The sequence below is a fragment of the Chaetura pelagica genome, unplaced genomic scaffold (assembly GCF_000747805.2).
Source record: "Chaetura pelagica isolate M959 unplaced genomic scaffold, ChaPel_1.0 scaffold248, whole genome shotgun sequence".
In the NCBI taxonomy this organism is placed as follows: Eukaryota; Metazoa; Chordata; class Aves; order Apodiformes; family Apodidae; genus Chaetura; species Chaetura pelagica.
Window position 1 is genome coordinate 3,121,998 of NW_009954309.1, and position 24,597 is coordinate 3,146,594.

The following is a 24,597-nucleotide window of genomic DNA, read 5'->3' on the forward strand; positions in this document are numbered from 1 at the left end:
TTCCCTACAGCAAGGGATTTGAGAGTTTTCCTACGGTTTAGTATCCTTTCTCATATTAAAGCTGCAAGTATAATGAGAAAGAGGTTGACATATTGCTGCTAAACTGGGGAAGTATCTAAAAATCCCATCATGGCATGACTGCTTCATTAAAAACTCTTGAAAAATTATGAGTAATGAGATTTTTCACAGGCCTGTTGGAAAGTCCTGGCTTACATTCTTTTCTCTACTCACCATCCTGGGTACAGGCCCCAAGGAGATTGATGATATTTTTATGCTTCCCAATCATCTTCATCATCTCCATCTCTGACACCAGGTCGGATAGATCTTTTTCTGTAGCATCATCTGTACAAGACACAGGTTCAGTTCATATTTTCTAATATGCCAACCTGAACTTTACAAAGGCTTAGTAGCTGGTGTTAAACATGTGTGCTTTAAGGGGGACTTGCCTTCCAGTGTACACTGTATATTATACAAATTTGTGTGTTATAACCTAACAGAAAATATTCTCGACCTCCTTAACGGACTGACCACTTCTTCATTGTTATATTTTAAGAGGCAACACAGTAATATCAAGACATAAAAATATCATCCTTAGCTATCAAACCTTTCATAACTATGCCATTCCTCCAAACTAACCTTACAATTAAATTAAAAATAAATAGGCACCAATCACCTGGAGTGAATGGGGTAGGATCTACACGTGGACAGCCTCTGACATGAACTAAACTAAAAGCAGAGAGACCCACATGATGCCAATATATCTCCTGGCTCCTAAATACTCACTGCTTAAGATAAACAGGCTGTCATGGGCACAGATTTACACCCCAAACTGCTGAAGGCTGAGGTCAGCTATGTGCTCTTTGACCCCCCCCACGATGACAGATATCAGATGCCACAAAAGAAACTTTTTTTGTGGATGAGAACTGCTATATCACCCATTCTGATCCCTAATCACCCCATTTTCTTACCTTTCAACATCTTGACTGCCACAGTCACTGCTTCTTTTGGCCTGTCTTTATCAATCCCCACTGCTTCGGCCATGACAACTTGCCCAAAGCAACCTTCTCCCAGGGGTTTACCCAGCGTCAGCCTAGAGGTGTAAACAGGAGATTAACACACAGTATCTGCTGAGGGGATGCAGCCCGTGAAATTCCAGAGCTAAATATAAAAAGCTTTCAACAAGTTGCTGTAGCACGAAGCATTTAGCACATGGAACTAGTGGGACTCTGGGTGTCCATCAGTTTTCATGCCTATTGGAGCACGTTTACTTAGGGATGATGCAGCAAACATCTCATATGGGCAGGTTGGTTGTTAAACCCAGTTTTTAAGCTCTCCCTCTCTTTTAATTAAAGGCTGTATTCGATGGCCAGGGACGAGACACAGTGTGGAGGGGCAGAGCTTTCCAAAAGCATCAGACCATGGCTGAAATTCAGGAGCAGCCAGTAACACCCAAGGTCTCCCTGCCATTACAACATGGCCAGTCATGTTCTTTTTTCACGTGGACTGCACAGAGATGACAGAAAAGTTTCTTTGTGTGCGTTGCATGTGGTCACTTTCAGACAGCTGCTGATTTGTGTGGTAAAGGGTGCTATTAAGAGCAAGGGGATGTTTTAAATATTAACTCCTGTGGCATAAAGGCACACTGCAAGAAGAAAGGAAAATAAAACGTGCTCTCAGGCAGCTTAATTTTGGCTCAAAATTCCTATTCTTGCTTTCTGTCTGGGGACACAGGCCATGAACATTTGCCTAATGATCTCTTGAGCCGAAAGGATTAAACGAGGCAGAGTCAGCAAGTCAGTAGGCCCTGTGTTTGGGCACAGCCACAGGTAGCTATCACACCCCTTTTTCTTGTGGCTGATGAGGTGTCCAGACAGATGCCTTCCTGTGGCAGAGAGGAGGATGAAGGCAGGAGAAGGGGAAAGAGGCTGGTGACATGGGCAGGGTGAAGGCTCAGGAGGGAATATGGCATCAGTGGAGCTGTAACAGACTGACACAGAGATGCCAACCTCAACTGTAGAGATAAAATAAAGACACTTCAGACCTTCTGTGCAAAATCCTGGTTCCAGCCTAAGTGCTTAAGGGTCACATTCAGGCACTGTGACTTGCAGAGAACATCATGTAACTCCAGAAACAGTGCCATGGCAGATATCAGGGAGGGTGTTTGGCAGGTTTGATGCTGCTAATGTTGCCCAGTGTCAGATAAGCATTTTTATAACGGAGTTCCAAAGGTCTTCACATCATTCACAGATATGATATATGTAGGGACTCATTCATAAAAGCATGGACTTCCCATGTGAAATACAGGGAGAGGTTGTTGCACCATCAACAGAAGAGTGTTACCCCAGTGCCAAATGGTTTGAAAATCCTGCATGTCTGCTCAGGCAAAAGACAGAAGTTAGAGGTGGCTTCTCCCCAGAGCAGCCCACAGACTCCTTGTCAAATGCAGTCTTTGCCTTGGTGAGAGTTCCTCAAGCCGTTTTGGACCGGTTTCTAAAGCAAACGTGAGTTTAAAAAGGTGCCTAGACTGAAGGGCAGCATATGCTATGTTGAGGTCATCCTGCCTTTTCTCCAGAACTGAAATTGAATTTAGCATCTTGGCAGAGAACAAACATTTGCATTGGAAACTGGTTAATTTATGTGCTATTGCCCTGCTAGGACTAAAAGTAACAAACCCCTCATTGTGTGCCTCCTGCCCCCCAACCTAATAAACTGCCTCTAAATAGCCTCCTTTCATTGCAAATCTGCTCCACCTACGTTTGTGCTGAATGTTGGTTTTAAAATGTTTAGCACTCTAAAATTTTCCGCATTTAGTGTATCCCCCCAGGGTATGGGCTGACAGAAGCACATATACAGGCCCCCACTGTTGACCAGAATACTGCAGGTGGCAATTACAGCATTTTGCACTAGTTTTCAGCTACATCATTAATATAATTTCCAGAACAGTTGTCAGAAGGTTCAAAACTACAGCTCTTCTATCCAAAAGTTACAACTCTGAACTTTGAAAGAGAACTGTTCATGATAAGAGGTGTTATTTTCCCAAAACCACCTTTTGACTCCTTAAAGTTAGCACTAGGTTTAATATATAATCATGGTTAATATAATATCTCTTTTTAAATATAATATCTCTTTTACATGTCTTTTTATATTAAGAAATATGGTTACAGCTTTAATTAGATTACTCAGCAGTTCATTTTGCATGTTAGTCAACAGACTTTGAAGAAAATATTATGTAGGCACATGAATATGCATGTATCAAGATTGCAGGCTCTGCTTGAAACCTCATACTCTTAAGCCACAGAAATTTTACATATATATGTAAACTATATGCAAAATGTCCCACTAAGTCAAAACCCATCATCTCCTTTAATACATACTAATACAAAATCAACAGAAAAGCCTAACAGAAAAGACTGTCCAATACCATATTCTAGACTTTCTCTATCTCCTACATGATATCTTATTAACTATTTCATAAATATTAAACAATGAAGTTTAATATTTCAACTAAGAAACCTGGCTTAACATACAGAGGCTATTGCTTGGGGAAATCTCAACAATGCTTGTATGTGGACATCTCTCCCTGTCTAAGTCATACATTTTGAAATAACATTTCAGATTTGCTCCTTTCATAACAGAGGATTTGCATTTCAGCAGGGTATCTGAAAACCTACCAGAAATCTGAACCTATAATCAGTATGACAGGCAGAGAAAATTCACCTTCTGTTTAAAAAAAACAAAAAGACTGATTTCAGGTAATGGAATTGGAACTTGGTCTTCAGAGGCTCAGGTAGCTGAGATTTTTAACTAAAGAAACCCTGGGAGACATTGGGAGAGATGTTTCCTCTCATACTGTGTCATGGTTTTCGGGCATGTGTGTGTAGGCAGCATCAAGAGAAACAGGCTACTTACTTATCTCTTGGAAACTCCCATTTTGGATCTTCTGGCAATTCATATTCCGAGACCCCTGCCAGCATGGGGGCATCAGCAGTAGAGGAGACACGAGTAGTTATCCTCACCAGGGGGGTGTTGGAATTCATGGAGGAGCTCGAGTCGGCTGACACCTGTTGTTGCAATACAAGATGCAAAAAGACAAAAAGGCAGAGATGTAATCTTGACCCAAGATCAGAAAAGCAGCAGTCCCTGATAACCAAGCCAGCTCAGAACAGTGGTAATAGGAAAAAAGTGCCTGAATCTACAGTTTTGTTTCTATTGCAGCATCCTCACACCTTCACCTGCACTTGTAAGCACAGGACTGGCTGCCAAGGCTGTAAGTCTGTCCCATAGGTCAAAACTCATATAAGTTTTAAATACATTCACTCAGAAGACAAATTGAATAAACTTTCACCTCTTTTTGCTCATCAAATCAACACTTTTAATCAACTGAGAGTATTTCACCACCTTCAGATACCTCACTTCTAGTTGTCTGTGTCACCATTTCTTTCCCCACATCAGCACACAATTCCCTGTTTTTTGGTGCTACTCTTCAATCAAAATTTGTTACTTTTTAATTGAAAACCAGTATTTTTGCAGAGACTCTCATAGTTTTTGACAGTGCCAATGATCAAGATCACGTACATCCTACTGCGTAAGAAATGCCAATTCTCTCACATATTTTCTAAGCATCCAACATTGAAAGCATCAAAAAGCCATCACAATACTTGGGGGATACTTAAGTTTCTCAGTCAACTACATTCTTAATTAAAGATTCTGCAGACAATGTGGAGAAGAGCTCATGAAAATAATTTTATGTCCAACGCTTTGAAAAGTAATTCACTTTGGATGAGGATTTCTCATTGGCCTCAACAAGAAGACATTCTCCTTAGAGCAACAAGGTACTTAATGAAGCAACCAAACTTGTCTTCATGTGAACAGTGTATCCTCCACAAGGTTCTTCCCTCACACCTGCAAGCAGCAGCCTGCTGTCTGCTGACCTGGGAGTTTCAAGTGAATATGAACACAAAACAAAAATGCTTGAATTGCCAGTCCTGCCCTCCTTTAAGTGTGAATCCTTCTTCTCTCTTCAGGCCACCACACTCTTGGCCAAGCCCGTATCTGATGGCTGAGGTGGGATGGAGGTTGTGCTGCAATTGCCATTGCTGGGACTTGGCTTCACATCAGGTGGCAGGAGGTGCTTCTTGGCCAGCATTGTTGGGACCCTGCTCCAGGTGGAAGCCTAGAGCATCAGAGCCACTACCACTTCATCCTCATCTCTTGGAGTCAACTTTGACACTAGGTTTGCTTATGTAGAATGTCACCAGGCTACAATTCCTCAGAATGGGGCTGAAAGGATTTTGTAACCATGTCATGCTCTTACACAACATATTTTGACAAAACAAGGCTAAGACAGTCAAATTTCTCATCATGACTCTGACAACCTGTTTTGAGAGCTCTTTTTGCAGTTCACCATCCTCAAACCCATCTCCTCAAATGGGGTTGTCATCTTGACAGATTTTTTCTAAGGCCAGAGATTAAGACTGGAAAGAGTTTTCCTAAGCAAAAAAGTGTTAATGACCATTACCAAAAAATTAACTTTGGTAACCAGTTTTGCAGCTTACTGACAGATTTTTCTTGATGTCAGAAGCTCCAGATTCTACATGTGAGAGGTGATCTATGGAACAAAAGAATATAACTGCACAAATAAGGCTACCATTCAAATACACAAAGTGGACTGCTTTTCCCCTTGTCCATCCACCATGTTAATATTTACTTTCAGGAAGTATAAGTACCTGGAACATTCCTCTAGGCTAAAAATTATGGTGACCACTTGGGATACAAACAGAAAGCTACTATTAAGGTGGACTATGTAGCTCTAAATAAATCAGTAAATGAATCATGAAGAGCCCTTCAAGAGAGGTTGCCATGCCCAACCTAGAGGGGGCCACACCTGCTGGAGCTGAATTGCTCACTCAGAGCTGCAGGGCACGTCAGCATGAGAACCTGGGCTGGAATTAGAGTTTCACTTAAGTTTTTGCTCATTTTCATTATTTCACTGTAGTTTAAAAATGATGCTTCATGAAACGAACCTGCTCAGCACTAAGAAACATGCAAAACTCCAAGAATAATGTGGCAACTCCTCTGCTCCTCACAACTTCCCTTGAATTTCTGGTTTCCATTTTTAAATCTCTCTCACTGCAAATCTACTGCTAATACTCTACAATAATTTCCTTCATGTTTCCAAAATCCACCCATCAGCCACTCTACCAAGACCTTTATTCAAGTACTTATTTATCAATTTATTAAAATTCCCTTTACTTTCTCACCCTCCTCTGTCATTATCACTGTTGTTTGCATGGGACAGGCATAGAAGGCATGGAAGTGAAGCTGCAAAATTGAGATTACACCCTTTATGTATCAGGGATACATAAAATAGCCCAAAATGTTGTGGGGTCTTTTTTTTTGTGAGTACAGTATTTGTATTAGACACTGTTCAGATCTCTGCCAGAGTTTCATCTCTGCACTGGCTCTTACATTCACAATTCAGCAGTCTTAGTATGGTTAAAACCTATAAATGTAAACTTGCAATAAACTGAAATACTCCAGTGATGCATTTAAAACACAAAAGTTAAACAGTAATAATGTATATGAAAGAAAACCAAACCAACAGATGAAAGACATTGCCAATTTCCTTTTGACACCATTGCACATTTACTTCACACAATGACTGAATGGCTGGCCAGAGATGCTGTAGGTCAAAGTGCATTAAAGTGGACAGGAATGATGAGAAATCCAGAGGAAATACTCAGTGTCTGGGAGAAGAAAAATAGATGCACTCCCAGGGAATATTATTCTGATTAACTGGAGCAGTACAGTTACAGGAGCTCAAGGGCTATAAAAATCTGCTCCAGAAAAGATGAAGCCAATCCAGACTGGCCTGTGGTTGGAGGAAATGTTGTGTTTCAAAATGGTCTTTCACCTTTTTTGCAACAGTTAAGAATTAATCTTTGAACTCAACCCTTCAGCATCTTCTTTCACCACCTCAGAGTGCACTATAGAACACTGAGGAACACCCTACCTACCCCAAGGTCAGGTGACATGGCCAACTTCAATTACATGTATACATTTAAGCAACAGCATACTAAAACCCCTTCCCCCCCCCCCCCATCTTGCTGCTTTCCCCTTTTCACCTGCAGCATTTGCTCCTTACCATGCAAGTTCACAAGCCTGTGACACTCCTGCTATGAGCCCCACATTTCATGGTGTGGAGTTGCTTTCCAGTATGTGGATGCTCTTTTTGCTTTCCATTAGGCAAAGTTCAATGGACAAAGGACACGGGCTTGTTCATGACCAATATAAAGACTCCAGGGCCACCGTGGGTCTACCAGGTGCCAGGAAGCAGCAGGTGGACATCTAGTTAAAGCACATGAACTTACTGCACAATCACCTAGCTCACCAAGATGGGATTCTTGGAGAGAAAGGAACAAAGCAGAGCCAGGGCAGAGAAGCAAGAAAGGGCACCTCATGTAGATGAATTAGACATTTTCAAGGTCAACACACCGCATTGGTAACGCCTGCTTTCCATGATTATGCTACGCTAAGCAGGTATTTTGAGTGCTCAATTATAGCAAGGCAGAAGTCAGCTTGACTTGAGCACAACCCTGAAAGGACTATTGAGGTATATTGTCAAGCTCAACATGAAGGTGGATCTCCACCATAAATACTGGGGTGCTTCCTTTCTGCTTTTAGGTGGCCAGAACCAAGAAAAGACCAGCCTCAGGCAGATCTCAAGCTCCTTATCTGCACTTCAGAAAGAGAAAAGCTCACTGTGTCCAAACCTCACGCTCCAATTCATTATGGTATCCCCATTTTAACAACTTACTTGTCCTTCAGCCAAAACACTGTATTTAATCAGCCCTGAGATAAAGCTTCACAAGCATTTCTAAGCAGCGGATCATTTAAAACAAACGAATCTCTGCTGGAATCTGTAAATGCCATGTGGCAAAATCAGCTGCAAAGCAGTGTGTAATTGTCTGTAATTGATTATGAAGGGTGTTTTCCTCCACTGATGGTTTTTACCATATCCTGATCTGTCAGTTCTGGCCCTCATGCTGTGAGAGTTTAGCAGCCATGCAGCGATTTCCTATAATTGTCAGTCTTTTTGAAGGTTCTGCTATAAAATTAATTTGAAGTCAAATGCATATATGTACATAAAAATAATCAGTAAAGCAATTAGTTGTTCCTAGAAATGGTCCATCTGAGTGCATGGATCTAGGAAAATAAAAGGTTAAACACACTATGAGAACCTGAGGATTCCTAATGTTAAGTACTGACATTTAAAACACATGCACCAGCCCTTCATGAAAAGTACTCCTTTTTAAACACACAAAACCACAATAACAAGTACTACTAGTCAATGGTTTCCATTTAGAGAAAGCCACGGGTAAAGCAAGAAACTAAAATGTGCATTAAGGCAAATTCCTTTCAATGTATCCTACTGACTGTTGTGTATTAATCTTAGCATTTCAGGGTTTCCTTAAAATGAAATACTGTTCTCTTACTTGTTCTGGATTACTTTTCCTTTTGTCAGGTTCCAGCTGCCACCATCATTCTGAATTAGCTATTTTGCTCAATGAGTTTAAGTCTTACTTTAAACAGATCAGTCTTTGCTCATCACAAATGTTTTCACTGTCCCTTTATGGAGCATTAGAATCAACATCCACAGTAGAGAGAAATTAATGGGTATTTAAAATACTAAGCATAAAAAAATCATTCATCCCTATCTAAGACACTTCTATACACCCAAGTTGTGGGGGTTCAAATTTGATAGATTAACTGTGATAGTGTAAAATGCTCTAGTGGTGACAAACAATTGTACTTGACTTTGACAAGTTGCAAGAGATGGGATCTTCTGTAACCACTAGACCAGCACTGTCTTTTTGTCTGTTTAAATTGTAATTTATTTCTTAAAAAGGGGAAAAAGATAAAACCAATTCTACAAATAGATGCATATCCTATTGAAGGCTGCTCTTTACCCTTTGGTTCAGTGAACCTGTTACCTGAAGCCTTTACTGCAAATCGGGTTATGATGTTCAATTCTACAAATACCTCTTCCCACTCCCTTGGCAAGCTGGGACTTCTCTGCAGAGCATGGCTAATACCAACAGAGCACTGCACCTCTCTGCTTTTATGTAAAGAGGAGAAACTGCTTGCTGGATTTCCCTATAAGCAGGTTCCAGTTCAAACACTTAAGTACTAGGTCCTAGTGAGGCTGAGGCTTGTAGGGGAAGGGAACTCGTAATTCCTGACTTCATCACGAGCCTTCCTATGAATATGAAAATAACTGCATTTTGGCAGCAAAAAAAAAGTGCCTGCATGTCGGGAATGCTAAAATCCTGTGGTAGATCAGACTAAATAGTGGACAAGAATCCAGGCCTGCAAACCAAACCATATGTTACTCAGCAAGACTCTTCTCCCACTTAGACAAGATGGCATCGAAGTCTTGCAAACCCCGCTTGGTGAACCAGGATTATTTTCACATCCAGATCCTTAGGGAGCTTGACCCAGTAGCAAAGAGCTTCAAAAACAATTAACAAGAATTCCTCAATCTATGGCCTCATTTCTCTGGAATTCCAACAAATTCTATCACCCAGCCTGGAATCCCTGCCCAGCTCAGCCTACCTGCCACAAGCACCTCCCCTGCTTGCTCTCACCTACCCTCTCACCATCTCAGCCACTCTCTATTCCCTCCTTGCACAGCACAAAGCAAGAACCTTTGTGATCAATAGACAGACAGAGGTTTAGTGACAAAACCCTGCCAGGCTTTAAACACAATTCTCTGCAACACAACTAAACTGAAACAAAGAAGTAAGCCTGGTGGTGGGAAAAAAACCAAACTGAGTCGAATAATCCAGAAACACACACCTAGTAAATAAAAACACCACCTGACTTATGTTTTAATTTTTTATTTGTGACAACAATTCCAGTAACCAAAACCAGCTTGAAAAGATGCAGAAACTTGACAGCTGCTGCTGCCTCAGAGACCAAGATGACTGGTAACAGAAAATTTAAGGAATCTTCACTGTTTTGAGCAAGTTTTTAGGGACTGCTCATCTCATCCTGCCTTTGCAAGCTAATACAACCAGTGAAATGATCCATGACATTATTGAAACAGAAATACAGATTTCTTTTAACACTTAGAGTAGTTGTATTCTCCTCTCTGAACATCCAACAGCAGAGAGGCCCTTCAATGAGAAACTCCTATTAATAAAGAAATACTCAGGGGAATTAAGAAGTGGAATTTTTGCTTAGGAGCTGAAATATGATTCACATTTTCAAATATATTGTTTTTCAAAAAACCTTTCCTGCTTTTGCAAAGAAAATGCCAATTTTTGCTAAGAAAATCTAGAAAATCAAAATAAACCAATAAAACACAATCTGACAAGCATGTTGTAAGACAGAGACTTTTTCCCCCTCTGAAAAACAATAGTTTTGGAGAAGGTCCATATTGCATCATTTCATGATAACTAACTGAAGTGAGGGCAGTGGTTGGCACTGCTGTCACAGGCAATAAAATAACAATGTCCCCTGAGGAGCCATTTCCAACTGACACAACTGAGCTCACAACAAACCCTAGGGTTTTTTTTATGCTGTCAACTTATCTCTGAGTCATTATGATGCTTTTATATTTAGGCAGAAATCTAATAAATGTCTTTTATCTAAGCAGTTGACATGTATATCTCTCTCTGCTTAAGTACACAATATTTGAAAAGCCTTTTCTTTGCCCAGAAAGCTACATAGAATTTTAGTCACAGAGATGTGTAAATTCAGCTGAGGGCTTCTCATCACTCCTTCTGATATACTTGGAGGCAAAAATCCCCCTCCTTCATAGTGATCCTCAAGCAAATGAGTAAAATCATAAAATTACAGCATACCCCCCATAAAAAAATAATAATAAATAGTTGGCTCAGACAAAATAAGAATTAACATTTTTGGTCATAAAACAAACCAAGTACTTGTTGGATCAAGGTTCATATCCCACACCTCAAAATTTGGTAAAATACTGCACTGCAGAGGAAGATGCCAAAGCATCAGTAGAGAGATTTCTCTGTAGCATTTCTAACTAAGGTGATTCAGAAACCTTGAAAAAAGGGTTCAGGAAAAACTAATGAAGTCTGAACTCCCAAGACCAAGCTTCACACTAACTCAGGCCAACTGTGCACCTAACCACACTGAAGAACTATTTTTAAGGTCCATGTTGTATTCTGGACAGGCTGTAGAAACAACCTGCAGAAATTCTGGTGCCCCTATTCATGGTGCAGGTGGACTCAAACTGGACACTCGGATCCAAACCCCTTGAGCAGAGCCTGGATCCAACCCCTGCAGACGGTCCCTGCTTGGAACAAGGAGGCTAACCAAAGCCTCAGACACCAACAGTCCTCCACCAGGCAGGGCTGAAGCCTGGGGATGGATGTGGTGGGTTTAGAGGTCTATCCTGAAGACCTTCTGCAATTTAAAAAAAAATCAAAACATGTTAAACTCCAGCTTCAAAAGAAACAACTCTTTCAGGAGAGGATAGTATGTGGGAATGGAGGCTGCTTTGGCAAGTGATGGCCTGTGACAAAGCCAAAGGCCTGCTACTGGTTCAACTGGTTTGCCACTCAGGGTGTTGCCCTCTCCAGAAACACCCACTGCCAAACACAAGCAATTGTAAAACACATTTTATGCAATGTTGTTGTGTGCATTGTAAAGCTGACATTTGCTTTTGTTCTTCAAAAGCATCGTCTTAATCAAGCTGAGATCTGATAGAGCATTTCTCTTATTTTTACTTTATTGCAGTTGCTTTTCTATTTTGGGGTAGTTTCTGGATGCTTGGCTATGACATTCCCTCATCTCAGTCTTCAAAGTTCTTGCTGAAAAATACCCCTCTGTAGCTGGTACCTAAATACTGCCATAAGAGTCACCTTAGGCACATTATACATACACAATTAAATAAGGATTCTGTTCCAAAGCCATTAAAGTCAATATTATTTTTTTTTTCCCCACTGACCTCAATGAAGTTATAGGCTGCTAGTACAGAACAAACTCCATTTGGGACATTTCTCCTCTACCATCCCTGCCTGATTTCCTTGCCTTACTGCATTAAGATGTACCTTCTCCGCACTCCCCGAGGTGCCAGAGAAAATCCCAACCCCTCCTGCAACCTGGTTATTTATTCCCCTTTCTAAACCTTGCATGGGAAGGATGTGCTGGCTCGGTAGGTTGGTCAAAAAGGGGTTTTGAACTCTTTATCTACTTTCTGTTACCTGTCTGCGCAGAGGGATTCGCTTTGTCAGCTTATGGACCGCAGGCTGGCTGCTGAAATCGGGCTTCTTGGTGGTGTTCTTCATGCGACACAGGATGACTGTCAGCACCATGCAGATAATTAAGAAGACCCCTATGCAGTAAATTGCTATTTCCAGGTAGTCTGGCGATGTCGGGAATTCTTTTTCTTTTTCAGGAGCTGGATTGGAAGTTTTTAGGAGGGAACAATCATGCCACAGAGTTAGCACACGGTACAAGCTGAGTTCAGTACAGTGCTTGGAACAACATGAAAAGGTCAAAAAAATCAGCAGTGACTGTGTGACATACAGAATATTGTGAATGTTTAGGCCATCTTGCAATCTGAGAGTAATTCACCTTTCCAGATCACTGCTTTGATTTCCCAGTTTGCCATTGAGTCTAAACTTGTGCACGTATGCATACGGATAGAGACATACACGTGTCTGCCCAGTTAAGTACATACATATACATTGAAATATTGATAATCAAGCCTAATTTTAGAGGAAAAGAAAAAACCTGAAGCATTCCAACTAGGCTCAGGTTCATTTTGTTGCTTAAGTCAAACTTCAAAAGCACTGTAATACTTTTTAACCACATCAAGACATATCTAAAGATAAAATATCAAATTAGCTAGCTTTAAAAGGGTCTAAATTCACAAACAGACATTTGGGCTTGAGTCTGCATTGCCTGAATATCTAAAATTTTCACCGGGAGCTCAAAATACAGAGGGAAGGCAGGATGAATTGGTCACTTAGCATGTTTTAAACTCAGGTCAGGTATTTCAAGAGTGAGGACCATATATTTCAAATCACCTCAGCAGTGGTTCCCAGTCTGTGAGATTAGATTTGAGCAGAAGTGGTTCTACAGAGCTGTTAACTCTGACTGAAACCATTTTTAAATTATCTTCAAGACAGTTACATGTGCAAACACTGTCCCTCATTCCTTATCTGGGATTCATCCCCTGGATAAACAGCATTCCACAGCAATCAGAGGTCACTCCACAAGCAATGCACGTTCAAGCTGAAATTTTCTTGTGCCTCATTCTAGGCTTATAAAAGTATTTCATTCAAGAAAATCGGGTTAAAAAATAATATATATATGCTGTTCAAGCACTTGTCAAATGCAAACACAGCTAGCAGAAGCAAGCTCTACACCAGGATTGCTTTGCCTGCCTGGTGACAGACCACACAGGCTCGGTGCTCACACAGGAGTGAGATGTAATAAAGTTGCCTTGTTCAATATTTTTTAATAAAGGGTAAGAAAGTGGGAACATTCCTCTGCTGTAATTGAACCTCAGCAATACGCACATGCAGGTTTTGTACCTTTTACTTTGGATTAACAATTAATAAATGGTAAGCACAAGATGACCCAGCAAACCTCAGGTGGTTCATGTTTTTTCAAAGGAACTCCTAAGGCAGCTGCCAACAGTTATAAAGGAGAACATTTGACTAGTGTCAAAACCAACTGGTTACATCTTTTAACAGCTGATAACAATTTTCAGGCAAAAAAAAAAAAAGCAGCACATTGATGTTTGTTTCTTATAAGGCCAGAAACATCATCAACCCCAGAATAGCAAGACATGCTTTGCAGTAAAAGCAAATCACTACTTGTTTCCTCAGAGCATGCAATGCTTAAAGATGCACGGAGCTGATTCCCAAGATATGGAAGGCACTGCTTCTGTACACAATCCATTGGCATTAAAATTAGAATTTCCATAAGAAATTTGGATGAGAGGTAAGTGAATTTAAGCACACTAAATCGCTCAGAGATTTTGATGAACCATGTACATGATTGTGGCCAAATTAGTCCCAAAGCTTCCAAAGAAACTTTGAATTTCCTCCTCTTGAAAATGTTTACAATGATTAATGAGCTGATTTTCAGTTATCTCACCAAAGGGCTAAGGAAATACATCTCCTTAGCATTTCTGATGAATATTGAAGACGTATAAATATTTCAATTGAGTGCAACAGACATATTGCCCCCACACTCTTCTTTGTTGTTGTTTTTAGGTCACAAACATGTGACAATTGACTGGATTGAGACAACTGTGTTTAAAAAAAATAAATCAATCATTGTAAAAGCCCTTTTCTGAGACAGAAGCCGTGCTAACTCTGCAGCAACCAACAAGGGGGGGAAACCAAACAAAAGAGGAAAAACCACAGAAAGAGAGCAGTGTATACCTGGCAGAACTGTCAACCATGCAGTGTGAAAGGATATCCCAATAGAATTACCCGCCAAGCATGTATACTCCCCAGCATCCTCAAAAGTTACATTCCGTATATAGAGAACCTCAATTTCTTTGTCCGTGGTGTTAACACCGGCAGCCTGGAAAAAAACAAAAGAGGGAAGCAAGAGAAAAAAAGCTAGACATTGAGAGAATTCTTGTGGATAGGGAGATGGAGCCGCAGGGCTTTGCACTTTGTAAAGGCAGAGGTGGAGAGATGCAAAGCTCCTTCCCCATCCACAATCCCTCACCTAAAAGGCGTTTACCAACAGGACCCAGCTCACCTCAGAAAGTAATCAACACCCTTCACCAGACCTAAACTCACCACCTAAACATGCATGCAATCAAATGACATGGAAAAATTGACCCACAGTTGTTTTTTCTTCTTTTTTTTAACAGAAGGAAGTTGAAAGAAAAACAAAGAAAGGAAAGTAGGACAGAATGTGGTGTCCTTCACATGTAGTTACCTGTTACAGAGGAAAGAATTTACTATAAAAATATCCTCTGAAAGGATGAAATAGGCATATTCTTCTCCAAAGGACACAACTTGGTAGCTGTCTTAAGCAGTGTATGGTCCTTGCATCATCCACTGCACTACAATTAAATATTGTAAACTGTGCAGTGTTGCCAAATCGCAGTTTCATCTGAGACCTCTCAATATTTGGTGACTTGCTTAGAATTAGAAGCACAGAAAATAGTAAGGCAGCTCAGGTCTTGTTCGAATAAGAGCAGTTGTGGCTCTCAGAAATTTGGAGAAAAACTGGTCTCCCAAAGGTTCAAAAACCAGAAGATGAAAATCAAATCGATTTTTCTAAATCTTAGGGAGTTAAAAAAATTATAAGCTGGAAAGTTTTGTTGCCAGTTTTTATTGTTACTGAAGGGTTATTTCCCAGGTAAGAACAAGTGAACAGCACCTGGAAAACCCTTCACCCTGCACAGCTGCTGTTGATGTGGGAAGTTATAAGTGACTAAAATGACCTGACTTAGCCTACAGTGGGTACTTATGTGAACATTGCATATATATACAGGCACATGTATATGTATAAATATGCACTAATTAGGTCACAATTACATGATTCGATGAGTATCCCATACGTGAGCTGCAAAGTACGCAGAATTAACAACAGAACTAGACATAAACACACAGACATAAAGACAGCAAACACAAGAGAGAATAAAGAGCAGCATCAGAAACCAGTGCTTATGGTACACACAATATTGTGGGAATTTTTCCATGGCTGCTGGTGTAATACCAGTTGCATCACCAAAGGAGGATTACACGTATACCACAAGGCCAAAGAGTTATCCTACAAGCTGCCTGCAGTCTCCCAAAGCACCATTTTTCCAGCTTCTACATCCAGCTTGCTTTAAAAAACATTGTTACCTTGTAGACTTGGCAGAACAGAGAGCCAGGCAGACTGGTTGGCCTCCCCTATATAATTGGAGACCTTACAAATATATTCTCCAGCGTCCGCCTCTGTCACATTGTACAGTGTCAGCACTTCAGCATTGGAACTATTTATCCCCGAGTGCTAGAATAGACCAATAACACAGGAGAACAAGGTCACTGCTGCCCAAAATGGACACCGATCTGTCTACGGTCCCACCACCAACATGTCATAAGAACAGGCCTTCTGCTTCATACAGGTATCAGCATCAAAACATTGAGGGTTTGGGGGTTCTTTGGGTTGTTGTTTTTTTTTAATCTGAAGCATCACAGGAGGATGTTAGAAAACAGCAGCAGCAGGGAAAAAAAGCACCTGGGCTGGTACATTGGAACATGATGGTCTAGAACTGGCTGTCCTGCCTGCCAACACGCTGAGCTTTGGCAATGCCACCCAGCTCAGAAAACTTTGTGGAGTTTCCTTGGTCAGGCTGGTGTGCCAGCAGGAACACCACCGCCGATCCGCCGCGGCACGCCAGTGAAAAATGGACATCTCTGCAGGCTCAGCATCCAGAAAACCCCTTCCTGCCAATAAATGTTGGCAGCAGGTGCCACGTTACTTTGAAATAAAGAGGCTGAAGAAATGTGAAAGAAATGGAGCACATTGTCCTGGGTATGTTTTGGATGTGTTCTACCAAAACATAAATGTCAATTATGTTCTTTAAGAGGGTTTTCCTTTTTTCCTTAACAAGTCATGCCTGAAACATTCAGAGATAAAGGACTTTATGGCAGTGAAAAAGAGCAAACAGTCTCTATCAGCTACACAATTGACATTTAGACTACCAAATGTTTATGTAACTCATTATTTCATTTGTAGCACAAACATTTCCATTTTCAAAAGCTGTTCAGATCTCAAAATCCTTTTCAAAAAAATTCAACGCTTTCACGAAGTCGGCACCACCACTGGCACCTGCCAAGCCTCACCTTTAAAACCTGAAGATATGGCAGTCCATCTGGTCCATATTTGCTGCCATTCTTCTCGACATGCTTGATCCACTGGATATGAGGTTGAGCATCACTGTAGACTTTGCAGACAAACTCAACGTCACCTCCAACGACGGCCGAGGCGTTTGCTGGAAGACCAGCTTGGAGGATGGGCCTGTGTGGGGATCGCTCTGGTCGGGTGGGGAGGGGGAGGGAGAAGGAGCAGGAGAGAAAGAGAGAAATAAAGATACATAAATAAGCAGAGCTGCCAAGAAAACTAAGTGAACTCCAGCCAAAAAGCCCTGTAAGCCTGTTGGCTGACTCCTCCAAAATAGCACTGCAGCCAAAATGTGTAACAAAAAGTACAGTTCAAAGGAGACGACTTGAGCACCACACTTGTAACATAAAGAAAAGCCAATGGGAGGGAGGGGAGAAACTGTGCTTAAAACTTTACACATTTTTCATAGTTCCATTCAGCAAGAATTAAGTAAAATACTTTGCTTTGTAGTTGTGTTTGGTTTTTTGGTTTTTTTAGCTATTGTAGTAAGTACTTCAGAGTTTTAAAACATTCTAATTGGACTAAACCTCCACAAATTAAGGAAAAAAAAAAAAGATTGATTAACTTTGAAAACTGATTAATGTGTTAAAATAAGCCAAAGGGAATTGCTGAAAAGTAGCAGCACTGAAACTCCTCATGCAGGACACACACATCAGACAGCTCAGCTTTTGAAAACACTCTGACCAGTGCTTCCACAATAGCTGCTCTCTACTTCACCTAGACACAGCAGCTGAAATACCAGTTTGTTCTTATTCTGAGCAGGACACCAGGAAATATGGAGTTCCCTGGAAAACTGCAGAATTTTTATTGCCAGCCAATAAAGTTTTTAACCTATGGACTTGTTTAAGCGTTTGTCAAACGTCCTTGTTCAAGCTTACATCGCTGAAGATAGTGAGGACATCATCTGGGTACCCAGAGAGCCACTGCAGCATTCCCAGCCCAGCCCTGTGGATACACATTGGATATACACAGACTTTCAGCAAAGTATTGATGGAACCCTTACCCTCAGCTCTGGCAATAAGGCAGCTTCCCATCACCCTCCCTAAGCCTGATTTAAAAGCTGCTGACAGGGTGGCGGGCAGGGCTGAGCCCAGCTCCCCAGCCTTCAGGGCCATCAACATTTTTGCTGGACTAGGCAAGTGGGAAAAGCATAAAACTTTTCATTCAAACATCACAGAAGAGAAAGTCCAGGATACCCCATTTCTTTATTATCTACTGAGCAAGACAGACACTGCCACCCTCCCCAGAAAAACCTTCAGAGAACTGCAGCTTCCTCAGCCTAGCTGAGAACTCACCTCCTTCATCACGCAAACCTAACTCTCAATTTCTTTTTCTAGGAAAGGTAATGCTGATCTACCCATCCATTCAACTCATGAATTAGAAGTGAAACACCCATTGCCCAGCCCCTTCTCCCCAGCTCCAGGAATTCTTTTAAAGACAAGTAAAACTGAGCAGACCTCAATATTTATTTGTAGAGGCTGCACGCTGCAAAAGCTTTGCCACTGCGAGCCAAACCAACTGACTTTCAAATCAAGTGCTCCTTCTCAAACATACTAGTTTCCAATAAACTGTTTCACAAGCAAACATTGTGAGTGTAATAGCAAATAATGATGCCTGTGGAACAATGGGATCTTTTATACAGCCCAATATATTTGGCATGCAGCAAACATCTACTGGGAATTTATTCACTGAGGCTACGCTGGCAGCACACTACAAAGCAGCAGTCTTATTTTACTTATGGCAAAAGTGCATTTGTGTTGCAGTTATTAAATTATTCCATGGCTACATGTGTCATTTTCAAAGATCTAGGAATGGTGTAATATTTTTTAATTTGTAAATTACAGTAGAACATATAAATTACTATTTTACAGTTCTGGAGAGAACTTTTAGTTTCTCACCTTATACTGAATAAGCTCTAATTCCACCTCCCTCGCTCCTTCATTTGGGTACAAAAACAGCAAGCAAAAATCTCTCTTTAATAGAAACCTTACACCATCTTCCAAAACTTATTACAGCTGCCTTCAGTATAAAATGAAACCTCAGAGAATGTTATTTAAAATGTTTTTTAGAAGTCAGTAGGCCTCATGTTTCATTTCTTCACATCAGGGTTTGATTTCCTTTGTGACCTTATTCTCTGCCCTTAAACAAACCAGAGAACAAGGCCTGAAACATCTTGGAAAAGTTCCTACTATGCCACCATCAACACACAAAACGTGTTTAGTTTGTCCCCATAGTCATCAATGATTTAATCTTTTATTGATGACTGTCAAACACTTCCTCTACTGAAAACGAAGAGGCAAAGCAAAGAAGTAAAAGCAAAGTTCTTACATTCTTGATCCCAAATTCCTTTTAAAAAGTTAAATAAAGCACATGCACATGTGGAGGTAAAACATTTGTGAAATTTCTTATGTACGGGTAAATGGGTTAAAAACAAACTGTAGTTGCCCGCCAACATATGTAACAATAATTAGAGTTCATCACCTCCCCCAGATCAGCAAAAGGGAGGACTCCTGTGCCCACACAGGAAAACAACACAGAAGAACATAACCAAATTCAGTGGAGTTTCATGACAAACCTGGAGTCCATGGACCAAGAAACACACTCAGTGTTGGAGAAAATAACTAAATATGGAGACATTCCCACTAGTTACAAATGACCAAGTGTAATTCCATACAGCATCATTTCTTGGAAATAGTATTTTCAGGATGTTAGGCTGTCTTTCCTATTTCTCTGCAAACCACACACATCTAAGGACTCTGCTTAAGCACAGGTACTGTCAAAACCATATTCATAAATCTCACATCACTATTTAGCATTTAAAATACAAGCTGTACACTCATAAGTAGATATCATCACTCTAACAACTGGCTACACTAACATTAGATAAAAACAGAGTTGTTGTTTTTACTAAAGACTAGCAAAAGAGTCAAAGTTGCCTTTAAAAAAATCAAAGGCTGGTGAAACTAATTTTATCATCAGCCTTACATGACCTGATAATCAGGAACTATAATGACCACATACATCTAGTTATTTAACTCAGACAAATAGTATTTTCATAAAAGTCAACAACCACTCTCAATAGTTCTGTAGCCCTACTGATTGCAATATTCCCCATGCTCATTTACATTGAATTAAATCAGAACATCAAAAAGCAAATTATATGATTCTATGATTACTATTTGACCACTGAAATGTCCATGTTTCATTCACTGTTAACACGTTTCAAAAACAAGTCAATAGCATATGCTACAATACAAAAAATCACCCCACGGATCAGCTGTCTTCAAGCACACCAAACATCATCAGGACCATAAAAAGTAGTAGATACTAATTTCACTACCATAAATATTAGTTACTTAACGAACTACAGAGACCTACAAGGTTTTTTCATAGATATGCCCTGCTTTCTCAAACAGACCTCCCTGGTTCAACTGAAATATAATAGATGTTTAAACATTTTTTAAATTTCTAAATATTTTCTGTATGTTGATCTGAAAATAACTGAGCCAAACTGATAACTAGTACACATCTCCATGTGTTACATTTCAATTTAATTCCAGATTCTTCCCAAACTCTTAACTTCATAATGCTTTTTAAAGACAAAGCATGATTAAATCTGAATACCATCTTGAGACAGACACCAACTTGCATTCATTCCCCCAGTTGAGGTTTAGATACAAACCCAACATTACCTCCATTTGATGAGTCAATTATTTACAAAAGGTAGAGCAAGAACAACAGCTCATGTGAAGAATATCATATTCAAGACTACAAGCATCTAAATTTTACACCACCCATAAACATGCCCAGGGCTTGAGCATTTCTGCTCAGAATTGCTTGAGTGATTCTACTTGCTTATCTACAGACAAACAGACCAGCTATCTGAAAAGAGGACTGATAATGAGACCTGCCCAATGGCTTAGAAGAAACTGTCATTTAGCCTGTTAATGTTACAACTTCAGAAGACCTTCCTTCCTCCAAAAGAGAAAGCTGCAAAGAATCCAGGAAAGCTGGAAAATTCCAGCTTCCCAAAAACCTGGCACAATGGAGGGAACAGCCAAGGAAGATCCCAGACCTGCAGGACACCTGGAGATGGGTGGGAGCCCATCCTGCCACAGATGGTGGAAGAAGTAACTGCAAGGACTATCCTGGAAATGACTGCTGGAGCCTCCAACCGTCACAAGGAGCCCTGAGAATTGGCTCTTTAAGTTGTTCCTGGACTGGCGGTTCCTGCAGAAGGGCTTCTTCTCTCCCATCCTTGGCTTCATCTCCTCCAACTTTTTTGCTGATCAACTGCAGCCACCACAGAAGGAAATCAGAGAGGAAAGAGACAGGAGAGCCATGACGCAAACAGATGACGTGAAGATGAGGGTGATAGGGACCAAAAACCAAGTTTCACAGCCAACAGAGACCAGAAGATCCAATCCCACCACTCTGGTCCTAGTGCAGGGATGGAAAAACTGCAGGAAGAGAAGCTGCCCACCAAGCACGCCAGCGGAGGGAAGATGTAGGGCAGGATTTTCTGGTGCCAGAGGCCAAAGTGGAGGGTATTGTGCCTGAAAGTGGCTGTGCTGCTGCTGGAGAGCCTCGGCAGGGAGAGGAGACAATAACCCCGGAAGGAGTGAGTGGCTGGGGCCCATCCACAGGCCAAGTCTCCTTAGCAACCTGGCTGTGCCAGGGGCTGAGAAGAGCTCTGGTGATTGTCTATCCAAGCCTCCTTGTCACCCCAGCACAGACAGTTCAGGACCTTTCATGGGAGCTAAAAGCCAGAACCAAAGCCCATTGAAGTCAGAGGGAAAACTCACAAGGAATTCAATGGGCTTTGGATAAGGCATCTGATTCATTTCAACAAAAAATGAAAACTACTCTTATTTTTCCTCCGTTTGAATGTGCTTGTTTCCTTTCCTTGCAAATGTGTGATTCAAGTGTAGGCCAGGAAAATAAAAGCTGAATAGCAAATGCAAGAACAAACATGAGTTCTGGGGACAACTGAGAGATCCTCAATTAAAGGAGCGGGATGAAGAAGTTTATCTAGTTTGTTTCCAGTTTTTAATTAGACACATTTATCTGACTTTAATACCAGTTTTGAAACTTTACTGACTCTGAATGAGTCATCTTGATGGCTGCTCTGTGATGTTACAGAGGGTTCCCTCAAATGACATCTCCCAGTGCATCAGTAACCTTTCTGGATCAATAGCCCCTGGTAAGGACTGTGTGTGTTCGGTCATCACGGAATGAAAAACTAAGCAGTTCCAGCTGTCCCTCTGCATAACTGAAAACACAGACCTCTCATGCCCTCTTCTTCACTTGCCCTGGTCAGAACAGCATGTTAAGCTCTATAGCTGCTTATTTTGCCTGACTCTAAGCAGTCAGGACATCATTGAGGGAACACACTGCCCATTCCCAACCACCTTCCTTCCGATCATGCAACATCTGTTGCTTTGGAAAATGCTAATTATCCTGTAAATTATGGGTCTCAGAAGCATCCTACAGTGTTTTAGGCCAGACTATAATCACAGCCTCTTGCCTTGCCAAAGCCAAGGCAAGGTTTCCTGAACTCACAAGACTGACTCCTCAGCCTTAAAAAAAAATATATATATATCACAGCCTTTTCATCATACACCTGGACTGAAATTTCTCCCCTATCCAGCATTATCCAAGTTCATACAAACGTGAAACTACACTTGCTCTCCACACCCCTAAGCTGGAGTGGCAAAGGAGGGGTCTAACCAAACAGATGTCCCCGGAGGATTTTCCTCCTTCAAGGTAGCTTTATACATACAGACCAACCCAAACCTTTGCTTCCTTTCTCTTCAGCAATAAGCAATTGCTGTTGGGGGCCTGAGCTCTATGAAATGCTGGAGGGAAAACACAGCTCACCTCACTACTTGCTCCACGGCATGGAGGAGTAAGGCTGAGTGCTGGTGGCTCTTTCAAAACATCAGAAACAACTGAGCAGGTGTAGCCAAAATGCCTCTGCTAATTTATGTCACACAGTATATACACACGAGCCAGGAGCTGAGCAGCTTCCACCAGCTGCACGTCAGTTTGGTTTCTTTTCTGCATACCATGAAGCACTGCATGTTGTTTATGGCCAATTCAGAAGTGCTGCTGAACTGTCATGTTCCATTTATACATACATACACACACAAATCATCGCTTCCCAGTAATTTATCCACACCAAGGTAGCATCCACAGCAAGTTAGGGTCCATGCTCTCTTCCCAAACTCTGCACAATCAGATTGTTAAGGCTACGAGGAATAACAGATCGCTGTCATTAAACACTAAGAGATAAAGACCATCCCTGGCAAGAGCGCTTGATAAAGAACAGCAGCCTCTCAGGCAGACTAGCTGAATAGCTTACGGATCAGACCAGCATTACCAGTGCTGATGAAGTCATGCCTTACAAATTTTGGCATCTTCTACCAGTAGGCAACAGCCAACAAATGCTCATCCTCTTCAGTATTCCTATACAGCAGGAGTCTCCATGTACAGCACTTCCTATTGGCCCAACACTACTCAAAGAAGTCATCTCAGTGGCCAAGAGCTCCAAGAGGTATCACTGCAGCTGGAGATCCTCACAAGTGAACCAGGAGAGGCCTAGAGCAGCACATGGGTCTGCTCATGCAGGCAGGAATGAGGGGGTAACCTCCATAATCACCTCCTAAACTGCTTCTACTACTAACAGAAGACTGTTGTATAAAATTGAGGCACTTCTTTCTCCTCCTGTGTCACACATTTATCATTGCAAACTACTGTGTCCAAACGTCCATCTCTGCCTTGGTTAGTGGACCAGCATCACCGGACAATAAGAAGGGAGACTCCAGCAGGGAACCAGACTCTCTCCGTATATTCCCTTCTGAATACTTTTGTATAAAATTAAACACTTGAACACTATTAAAGAATTTTAGTTCTAAAGATCAAAATTTCACCACAAACACCAGAAGCAGACCCATTTGCTACCCACAATAAAGCCTCTGCCACCCTATCCAAATTCCTTGAGCCATCTCCTCTTTAGCAAGGCTAGTCAAGTAAAAGATTTTAAAAAGGCACTGCCTTTAAATAAACTAATCAGATGTAATTAATACAGACTCTTTGTCCTTGGTTTCACCACCTTCACCTCTAATTTGAAGCAATGGCACAGGTTCTCCAGCAAGCAAAGCTCCCACTGATGTCATCCCATCTGTCTCTTTGGATAGCTCTAAGACATAACTTCAGCTTGCTGTCCTATGTGCATTTTAACTAAAACCCATCTTCACATAACACCTTTGCCACATGAAGTTCATCTGCACACCTTTTCCTCATATAGCAGCAAGCTGAGGAAAACAAATCAAGCAAGACTAACTTGCCTTGCTATAAAGCCTGTTGATGTCATGAAAACAATGGGGGGGGAAAAAACAACCACACAATCAGGACTAGTTAAAAGCTACTGTCTGGGAAAAACAACCAAAAATCACAATCAGGACTAGTTAAAAGCTACTGTCTGTCCTTAAATCAAAGGCTTAGACACTGTGGGTTTCATAAGCCCTAGGGAGCAGAAAAATCATATCAGCAAGAGTTGTACACTACTAATCCTGGAGTTCACTCGCAGTATCTCTCACACAGTGAGTGCATAAGCAAAGGCTTCATACACATCTGAGCAAAGCAGGGAGGGGCCTTATTTCAGTGTGAAAAATCATGAGAAACAGAACA

At 41.2% G+C, this 24,597-nt stretch overlaps 1 protein-coding gene across 1 annotated transcript in view; it reads right to left on the minus strand.

Moving 5' to 3' along the window:
- FGFR2 (fibroblast growth factor receptor 2) overlaps window positions 1–24,597 on the minus strand; it is a 78,104-nt gene that overhangs the window by 12,525 nt on the left and 40,982 nt on the right. Inside the window, 6 exon segments of the mRNA XM_010003973.1 lie at window positions 232–342; window positions 969–1,090; window positions 3,910–4,061; window positions 12,219–12,436; window positions 14,436–14,580; window positions 16,848–17,038. Of these exon segments, the coding sequence (XP_010002275.1) occupies window positions 232–342; window positions 969–1,090; window positions 3,910–4,061; window positions 12,219–12,436; window positions 14,436–14,580; window positions 16,848–17,038 (939 nt within the window).